Source organism: Podarcis erhardii, assembly GCF_964252035.2.
Source record: "Podarcis erhardii genome assembly, chromosome: 3".
In the NCBI taxonomy this organism is placed as follows: domain Eukaryota; kingdom Metazoa; phylum Chordata; class Lepidosauria; order Squamata; family Lacertidae; genus Podarcis; species Podarcis erhardii.
Window position 1 is genome coordinate 19040154 of NC_138507.1, and position 10408 is coordinate 19050561.

At 43.8% G+C, this 10408-nt stretch overlaps 1 protein-coding gene across 1 annotated transcript; it reads right to left on the reverse strand.

Moving 5' to 3' along the window:
• Positions 1–1706: 1706 nt before the first annotated feature.
• Positions 1707–8267, reverse strand: MATN3 (matrilin 3). The gene is made up of 12 exons (XM_081857031.1): positions 7951–8267; positions 5450–6019; positions 4727–4867; positions 4489–4635; positions 4261–4407; positions 4023–4169; positions 3795–3941; positions 3340–3486; positions 2597–2743; positions 2359–2505; positions 2130–2276; positions 1707–2038 (listed from the first exon to the last, which is right to left on the reverse strand). The coding sequence occupies exons 1-12, from the start codon at positions 8159–8161 to the stop codon at positions 1878–1880; spliced, it is 2259 nt and encodes a 752-aa protein (XP_081713157.1). The 5' UTR covers positions 8162–8267; the 3' UTR covers positions 1707–1877.
• Between the last annotated feature and the right edge of the window lie 2141 nt (positions 8268–10408).

Sequence of the window (10408 nt, forward strand, 5' to 3'; positions counted from 1 at the left end):
GTCCTGTCATGCAGCTGTTACACACCACACATTTAAAAACACATTTCCACACACCCCAAAGAATCCTGGGAACTGTAGTTTGTTCGGATGCTGTGTCGGGTGAACTACAGATCCTAGGATTCTTGAGGGGTGGGTGCCTTAAATGCATGGCACGTACGCAGCCAAGGGGAGAGAGACCATTCCCAAGAAAAATGGCAGCAAGCCCACTAAGAATGCAGTTTCTCAACCAAACTGAAATATGTACTGGGGGGAAAGAAGCAACACTATGCTTTTCCTTCCTCATATATTGGCCAGATTCTTACTTGAGCATGTTTTCTTATCTGCATTCAAGGTGAATCCTTCATAGCACTCACAACGATGGGAACTGCCACTGGGAACACAGATTTGTTGGCAGTTGTGGGTTCCAGGAGCACAGACGTCCAAAGCTGAAGAATGAACTATTTTTTAAAAAAGAGAGAATTGCGATAAATAGGCTTGCACCCTCCCTTTCTCATTAAATATATGCTGAATGAGCTGCCATATCTTTACTTGAACAGGTCTTCTTGTCCGGATTCAAGGTGTGCCCTTCAAAGCAGTCGCAGTGCCAAGAGTCACCGCTGGCAACACAGACCTGTTCGCAGTCGTGGTCTCCAGTTGTGCAAACATCCTTTTCTCTAGCTAGGGAGGGAGTTGAGATATACTGTGTAACTTGGTCTTCACAAAGACACATTTACTTATTTAGCATATCCGTATCCTGCCTTTCCATCAAGGGGGCTCAAAGTGGCCTGGTACAACCATTATATATACAGTGGACGCTCGGGTTGTGAACGTGATCCATGCAAGATGCACGTTCGCAAGCCGCAGCGGTGCGTCTGTGCACACGTGGGTTGTGATTCAGTGCTTTTGCGCACGCGCAGGTTGCAATTCGGCGTTCTGCACATGTGCAAAACACAATTTAGTGCTCCTGCGCATGCGCAACTGCTGAAATCCAGAAGTAACCCATTCTGGTACTTCCAGGTTTTGGTGGTCTGTAACCTGAAGCTTCTGTAACCTGAGGTATGACTGTATATATATAGAGAGAGAGAGAGAGTTCTTAGTTTATAAAGACTTTTGTAACTGAGGGGAAAACAAGACACGCTAATTGAAAAATGATTCGAATCACCCTCTTGGGGTATTTAGAGAGAGCGGATGTGACAGAATAGCTAGGTTTGTCACCTGAGACATGGGGAACTCTCCAACTCAAACTGTACTTTAGCCATGACATGGCAAGGTATAACTAAAGCTTTGGGGATGCTATTCCCTCAGAGCCCTTCTTTACCATCAATATGGGAATAAATATTAATGACCTAGCTTACAAGATAGTTTTGAAGAACAATAAGATTATTCAAATGCAAATAAGAAATCACATTGCTGAACGCTTCTAAACCAAAAAAACACAAAACCTCCCATCACGAAATGTGCTGGCTAATGAAGCTGCCAGATTCTTACGTGAGCAAGTCCTCTTGTCTTGATTCAAGACGTAGCCTTCAAAGCACTCACAATACCAGGAGCCATCGCTACTCACACAGATTTGCTCACAATTGTGAGTCCCAGGTACACAGCTCTCCCCACCTAGGACACATGAGGAACTACATTAATAATTCAATACTAAACTTTCAAAATAAATAAATAATAAGGCCCTCAGATTACCTGAAGGAGCCTCCAGATTCTTCCTTGAGCAAGTTCTTTTATCCAGATTCAAGGTGTACCCTTCATAACACTCACAATGCCAGGAGCCATTACTACTCAAACAGATTTGCTCACAGTTGTGTGTTCCAGCTACACAGTTCTCTTCACCTAGGTTGGATAAGGAACTATATCAGTAACTAAATAATAATTTAAAAAAACAACAAATCTCTTCATAGCATGTTACCTGAGGGAGCCTCCAACTCCTTCCTTGAGCAAGTTCTCTTGTCTGGATTCAAGGTGTACCCTTCATAGCACTCACAGTGCCAGGAGCCATCGCTACTCACACACAATTGCTCACAGTCGTGGCTTCCAGATGCACAACCCTCTCCACCTAGGGCAGATGTTAAGGAATTACATTAATAGTTGAATAATATATGGATAAATTACTTAGAAAACAGAAGAAATCTCACAAAATATGTTACCTGAGGGAACCTCCAACTCCTTCCTTGAGCAAGTTCTCTTGTCTGGATTCAAAATGTACCCTTCATAGCACTCACAGTGCCAGGAGCCATCGCTACTCACACACAATTGCTCACAGTCGTGGCTTCCAGATGCACAACCTTCTCCAGCTAGAACAGATAATAAAGAATTACATTAATAACTAAGTTATAAATTACTTTTTTAAATAAAACAAATCTCACAAAACGTTACCTGAAGGTGCCTCCAACTCCTTCCTTGAGCAAGTTCTCATGTCCGGATTCAAAGTGTACCCTTCATAGCACTCACAGCGCCAGGAGCTGTCTGTACTCACACACAATTGCTCACAGTCATGGCTTCCAGATGCACAACCCTCTCCACCTAGGGCAGATGTTAAGGTCTTACATTAATAATTGAATAATAAATGGATAAATTACTTAGAAAACAGAAGAAATCTCACAAAATGTGTTACCTGAGGGAACCTCCAGCTCCTTCCTTGAGCAAGTTCTCTTGTCCGGATTCAAGGTGTACCCTTCATAGCATTCACAACGCCAGGATCCATCTGTACTTACACACAATTGCTCACAGTCATGGCTTCCAGATGCACAACCCTCTCCACCTAGGGCAGATGTTAAGGAATTACATTAATAGTTGTACCTTGGAAACCCGAACGTGTTGGTACTTGGACATTTTGGCTCTCAAACAGCGCAAACCCAGAAGTGAGTGTTCCGGTTTGCGAACGTTCTTTGGAACTCAAACATCTGATGGGGCTTCTGCAGCTTCGGATTGGCTGCATAAGCTTCCTGCAGCCAATAGGAAACCACACTTTGTTTTCCGAACGTTTTGGAAGTCGAACAGACTTCCGGAACGGATTCCATTTTAATTCCAAGGTATGACTGTAATAGTTGAACACTAAATGGATAAATTACACAGAAAACAAAATACCGTATTTTCATCTCTATAAGTCGCACCAGACCATAAGACACAACTAGTTTTTGGAGGAGGAAAACAAGAAAGAAAATATTCTGAATCTCAGAAGCCAGAACAACAAGAGGGATCGCTGCGCAGCGAAAGCAGCGATCCCTCTTGCAGTTCTGGCTTCTGGGATAGCTGCGCAGCCTGCATTCGCTCCATAAGGGGCACACACATTTCCCCTTACTTTTTAGGAGGGGAAAATAGAGCAAAAAATACGGTAAATCTCACAAAATGTGTTACCTGAAGAAGCTTCCAACTCCTTCCTTGAGCAAGTTCTCTTGTCTGGATTCAAGGTGTACCCTTCATAACATTCACAGCGCCAGGAGCCATCGCTACTCACACACAATTGCTCACAGTCGTGGCTTCCAGATGCACAACCCTCTCCACCTAGGATGGACGTTAAGGAATTACATTAATACAGTGGTACCTCGGGTTACAGACGCTTCAGGTTACAGACTCCGCTATCCCAGAAATAGTACCTCGGGTTAAGAACTTTGCTTCAGGATGAGAACAGAAATTGTGCGGCGGCAGCAGGAGGCCCCATTAGCTAAAGTTGTATCTCAGGTTAAAAACAGTTTCAGGTTAAGAACAGAGCTCCAGAATGATTTAAGTTCTTAACCCGAGGTACCACTGTAGTTGAATAATAAATAGATAAATTACTTAGAAAACAGAAGAAATCTCACAAAATATGTTACCTGAAGAAGTTTCCAACTCTTTCCTTGAGCAAGTTCTCTTATCTGGATTCAAGGTGTAACCTTCATAACATTCACAGCGCCAGGAGCCATCGCTACTCACACAAAGTTGCTCACAGTTGTGGATCCCAGGCTCACAGGTCTCCCGACCTAGGAGAGGCATTAAGGAACTACATTAATAACACAATAATAAATTGATAAAAAGCCAAATCTCAACATAACATGTGTTACCTGAAGGAACCTCCAACTCCTTCCTTGAGCAAGTTCTCTTGTCCGGATTCAAGGTGTACCCTTCATAGCACTCACAATGCCAGGAGCCATCTGTACTCACACACAATTGCTCACAGTCGTGGCTTCCAGATGCACAACTCTCTCCACCTTGGACAGATGTTAAGGAATTACATTAATAGTTGAATAATAAATGGATAACTTACTTAGAAAACAAAATAAATTTCATGAAATGTGATACCTGAGGGGGCCTCCAACTCCTTCCTTGAGCAAGTTCTCCTGTCCGGATTCAAGGTGTACCCTTCATAACATTCACAGTGCCAGGAGCCATCGCTACTCACACAAAGTTGCTCACAATTGTGGATCCCAGGCTCACAGGTCTCCCGACCTAGGAGAGGCATTAAGGAACTACTTTAATAACTAAATAATAAATCAATAAAAATCCTAATTTCCTCATACAATGTGTTACCTGAGGGAGCCTCCAACTCCTTCCTTGAGCAAGTTCTCCTGTCTGGATTCAGTGTGTACCCTTCATAGCACTCGCAGCGCCAGGATCCATCAGTACTCACACACATTTGGTCACAGTTGTGGCTTCCAGATGCACAACCCTCTCCACCTAGGGCAGATGTTAAGGAATTGCATTAACAGTTGAATAATAAATGGATAAATTACTTAGAAAACAGAAGAAATCTCACAAAATGTGTTACCTGAAGAAGCTTCCAACTTCTTCCTTGAGCAAGTTCTCTTGTCCGGATTCAAGGTGTACCCTTCATAGCATTCACAACGCCAGGAGCCATCGCTACTCACACAAAGTTGCTCACAATTGTGGGTCCCAAGGGCACAAACAGCTAGGGAAGGAGTATACAGAAGAATTATGTCCGCTGGTGCCACAGAAAGCATTTAATGCTCTGTGATCAAATAACTATGTATTAAGTATTTCCTGGCTGAGATGGCACAACTGTCACATAGAGAGACACAGTTCAGTTTTTATGTGGGGAATTTATTTATTTTAAACATTTGTATACTGCTGTATCATGAAAAGATATATCAAAGCAATTTACATCAATAAAGCCATATAATACATTAAAAAATAAAAAGGGAAAAAACAGATTTACCTAACAACATACCTTGGATCCTGAACGCCCTGAAACTCAGCCCTTTTGGCTCCCGAACACCGCAAACCCAGAAGTGATTATTCTAGTTTGCGAATGTTCCTTTGGAACCCAAATGTCCGACGGGGCTTCCACAGCTTCTGATTGGCTGCAGGAGTTTCCTGGAGCCAATCAGAAGCCGCGCTTTGGTTTTCAAACGTTTTGGAGGTTGATCGGACTTCTGGAATGGATTCCGTTCGACTTCCAAGGTACGATTGTATATCCTTATCCTAGCAGCAGAAACAAAAGGGAGTAATCACCATGTAGTGATTATCTTACCACAGAACGTTTTTCGAAATTTGGAAGCCAGCTTTTCTATCACACCGTAGGTCTCCACATAAGAAACGTGCTCACTGACCGGCTCACTCACTATCAGCCGCAAGAACTCCATATCTGCTCGGTCAACCCCAACGGCATAAATCTCGATTCCAGAGGCTCGAGCCTTGTAAGCCACCTCATGAACCTGATCCTGGGGTCGGCCATCAGTCACTATAATGACCACCTTAGGGACGTCATGGGAAGAGTCCCTTGCCCCTCCGTCTCTGGTGAAAACTTCGTTGATGGCTGTCTGAATGGCCAAGCCAGTCATAGTCCCCACAGATAATGGATGGATGTGATAGATGGCATTCTTCATGGATGCTTTGTCAAAGTACTTCTGAAGATTGAATTCAATCTTGACTGTGCTGGCATAGTTCACCACCGCAACACGAGTCGCTCTTTCCCCCACATCCAAGGCTTCAATCAGTTTGGCCAAGAAGGTTTTCACTTTTTCAAACTCCTGAGGCCGGACACTGCGGGAGCTGTCTATTATAAATACAAGGTCTATGGGGCGACTCCGGCATATAGCCTCTGCAAGACAATTGAAGCACAATATTCCAAATTAAGTGGCTGGACTTAAAAGAGGCTTTGACAAACTACTCCTGATTTTTTCCTTTTCTTTTACAAGCTGGACTCCAGTGTAGTACAAATGGAAAATCAAGAAATCTGCCTGCCTGGGATAGTAATGTGTAGTACAAAATGGAGCAGTTTTAGGCCTGCTCAGAAGTACATTTAAGAAAAATATAGAAGAGTTTAATAGGGCTTACTCCCCTCAGGTGAGTATAGATTTGCAGTCAAGACTTTAATAATTTTATCACTGTGAAAGGATTGAGAATATCAGTGCTTTTTTTTTTTAATGATTTCTACACTAATGGTTATCACAACAGGCTTGACACAACTGGAATAGTGTGTTTTCAGATAAGTGTTTATTGTGGGATTGGAACTCCTCACACATGCAAGTTTTTCGCGATGTCCTGCCACCCCCATTTAATATGAAGTTACCAATTCTGGATAAAATCTGAAAGCAGGACACACACACAAACATGTCGCCAATGACCCATTTGTGATACTTCAACAACTTCTTTGCAGTTTAAGCCCCTTTCTGGAGATTCAACCATGGTAGCAAGTCAGGGAGAATATTTAACACTTGTGCAACTTTTGCAGCTTCTTCAAATTCCCTATCCTCTCCCCACCCCCACCCTGCCTGCCTTATTATGCTTATGCTTAGCCGCATGGTCTAACAAGCCTCTCTTGAGCTCCTATATACCACTGATTTGGGAACTTTCACCACTTTGCAAGTAAGACAAGTTATACTGCCTGTGCAACTTTTCCAAGGGATGTATGGAATAGCACATGGACCGGACCTTGGAAGGGTTCGTAAGTGAACCAATTTTTAACTCAACGAATGTGGGGTCTTCTTCTATGCTAGGGGAAGAGGGAAGTTTTGGAACTCATAAGGGCATAATTAAAAGTTCTAACAACCTATTTTTCAATGCATATTTATAATATATATATTTATATTACTACTTGGCTTTTCTCTAAAGCACCCTGGTATCCTCCAGGTGCTTTGGGCGACAACTTCCATCATCCCTGATCATTTGTCAGGCTGGCTATGGGCTTGTTAGAGCTGTAGCCCACAACATCTCGGCTACAGCATTGAGAAAGTCTAGCCTAAAAGTTTCCCAATGTATCATCAGGAATTCTCATCAATCCAATATGGTTGTTGAGTGTTTATGATAGAATGCCTGCCATCATCACATCTCTTGTCAATAAAAAAAGATACACCAAAACAATTTGTGTCCCACCTGCAGACCTGCCAGAAAAAAAGGAGATTGTGTTGGTCCTGAGTGGGGTAACTGTGCCCCTGAAGGACCAGGTGCGCAGCCTGGGAGTCATTTTGGACTCACAGCTGTCCATGGAGGCGCGGGTCAATTCTGTGTCCAGGGCAGCTGTCTACCAGCTCCATCTGGTACACAGGCTGAGACCCTACCTGCCTGCAGACTGTCTCACTAGAGTGGTGCATTTTCTGGTTATCTCCTGCTTGGACTACTGCAATGTGCTCTATGTAGGGCTATCTTTGACCCAGAAACTACAATTAATCCAGAATGCGGCAGCTAGACTGGTGACTGGGAGCGGCCGCCAGGACCACATAACACCAGTCCTGAAAGACCTACATTGTCTCCCAGTACATTTCCGAGCACAATTCAGTGTTGGTGCTGATCTTTAAAGCCCTAAACGGCCTCAGCCCAGTATACCTGAAGGAGCATCTCCACCCCCATCGTTCAGCCTGGACACTGAGGTCCAGCTCCTATTATTATTATTATTATTATTATTTATTATTATTATTATTTACTGAATATTTGGGAATGCAAGACATGGAGCATATAGCCAACACCTAGAAAATATGCCTGACCTTTAGCATTTCTCCAGACCCTCTGCCCATAGCACAGAAGCTAAATTACCTGTAGAGGAGACTGTTGAAGAACCCTCGATATCTCCGGAGTAGGGTTCATCAGCCCTTGCTGCAGCTTTTCCGCCAAATGTCTTGCCTTGCAGTGGAATGGAGCGCAAACCTACCTGAACTGAGCGCTTAGGAAACCTGTACCGGACCCCTAAAACTGCAGGCAGTAGCAGGAAAAGGCAAGTGCCAGGCGTCTTGAGTAGCCAGAGCATTTCAGCTGCTTTGGTTTGAAGACCAGCTCCTCTACCTCCCTGACACTGTCTGTGTGCTTTTCCTTGAGACAGGTTTTATTTTATTTTTTAAGTTCCTGGCCAGAGAGCAAGTGTGTGGCGGGCAAGGAGAAAGCACAGTCAGTTCACTCCACCCTTTCCCAGGCAGTTTCTTCCGTTGAGTCACCCACGTTCCCTCAGTAGCCTTCTCAGTAATCACAGTGGGGGAAATCAAAGCCAGGTACTTCGCTTCATCAATCAAGTGCTTCAGCTGTCAGGATTTGGGGTGGCCAACTTCAACTTAGCAAGGGGATCAGCTGCAATGAAAACAGGGCACAAAGGGAAGCCAGTATCCAAGAAAAACGCAGGACAGGGTAGGAAAAGAATGTATTTAATTCATCGGCACTAGCATCCGATTTAAATTCATAGGTGACAACCAGGAAAGTGAATTTATCTCCCCACCACCCTCTGTCCAAATATCTTTGGGAAAACTCATACATGCATTTCAAACTAACTTGAGAGATTTAAAGTGATCAGCTAATTGGAAAGTAAAATAGTATCACCATTTTGGAAGAACCTAGGGAGCTGGCTTGAATTGTGTCAGAACACTCGTTCATCTAGCTCAGCAATGACTAAACTACTCAAGTAATGTTTAAAGCAGCTCTCCAAGGTTTCAGGCAAGGATCTGGAGATGTCAGGGCTTGAACCCGGCACTTTCTGCATCCTTCTGCCTGACGGCCCTTTTAGCAAAGTTCCCATACCTTCTCTGAACTCAACATGCCTGCTGCATGCTGAATATAGGTAAGTCACATTCAAGCAAATCAATGTTTAGATAATGGCAATGAAGTTGCACATGTTGTTCTCAGCACAGCGACAGAGAGCCAAGGAGCAAGTCTTGGCTTGTTTACATGGATGGACCACCCTCGTATAAACTCCCAAGACGACCAACAGTCCACATTCAGAAATCCTGAGGATCCACGTCAGTGATACAAATGGAGCTGAAATCCTCCTGCTTCCTAAAAATATAACCAGACTTCTCGCAAGAACAGGTATGTACATAAGAACAGAAAAGTATTCAAGAGGTGAGCCCATCATGACCACATCAGAGGGCTATGCCATCATATCAGAGGGTTGCAGCCAACCACGTATTAACCAGAGTAGACACACTAAAATCAATGGGCCTAAGTCAGTCATGTCCATTATTTTAATGGGTCTGTTCTGGATAGCCTTTTAATTAAAGCCAGAAAAATTGAAACGTACAGCACAGTACAATATCTACCCTGAAGATTGAGGCATCAGCCTGGGAGTCAATATGTTTAATAGTAGTTCTGAGATCTGAAGACCAACTGAACCCCTCCTTGCACCTGTTTTTAAAAGGTGTATGGGGAACACTGCAAAAGTAAAGTTTATGCGGTATCTGCCATGAAGATTGAGATATTGCGGTTAAAGTTGATGTGCATATTCAGGACTGTGTTTTTACCTACCAAACCTGAACACCCTCTTGAAAGCACAAACAGAAAGGAATCTGTTTTGAAGACTGGGAGATCGCTGTGAACTACGTTTATAGCAGAATTCTGTATCTGAACTTCAGATACCCAGCCTGCACCTCACACCTGTTTTATGGTTATGGGAAAAGAAAATATACATGTTGCAATGTCCTGAAGGCCAATTTAGACATTAACCAGATCTATATTGGGGGTGGGATTCAGCTAAGGAGACCCGTCACCTGCATAAGGGCTTCTGTAACAGAATTCACCCCCTTCTAATCCCCTAGGCCTCCTGGAATTGGCTTGGGGGGTAGGGGTTGGGAGAACCTCCATAATAGTATGTAGGGGGGAAGGAGGTAGGGTTGTTCTATCTAGCAAACCAAAAATGCTTCCCTTAATGGAATGATCACCTTAGTGCAACACTGAATTCCTCCCAAGGTCTTCTTCAAAGCAGCTAAGGGATATTGGATTGGGACCATGACAGCGAAGATTGGGCTTATCCCTCCTTCCATACAGACCAGGCTTTGAGATGGACTTTTGTCAGCCACCCAGCTCTCTCCTGGGATCCTCTCCCAAAGGACAGTTGGTGGTAGGCAGGGAAAATCTCTGGAGTAGGCTCAGAGGTAGTCTTTACCCATGTTCCCACTCTCTCCAAGGAGGACAAAGTCTATTGAAGGTGCTTCCCCAAGCATGCCTTAACATCTAGAGCAGGGACGACCAACTCCCAACAGACTGTCACAGTATACTGCCTACTCACAGTATA

What these genes read in the sequence shown, in the direction of transcription:
- MATN3 (XM_081857031.1), bottom strand. Translation starts at nt 8,161, where the DNA reads ATGCTCTGGCTACTCAAGACGCCTGGCACTTGCCTTTTCCTGCTACTG. An exon ending in TTCAACAGTCTCCTCTACAG is followed by an intron (nt 6,020 to 7,950) that starts GTAATTTAGCTT and finishes ATTGTCTTGCAG; the next exon opens with AGGCTATATGCCGGAGTCGC. An exon ending in GAAGTTGGAAGCTTCTTCAG is followed by an intron (nt 4,636 to 4,726) that starts GTAACACATTTT and finishes CATCTGCCCTAG; the next exon opens with GTGGAGAGGGTTGTGCATCT.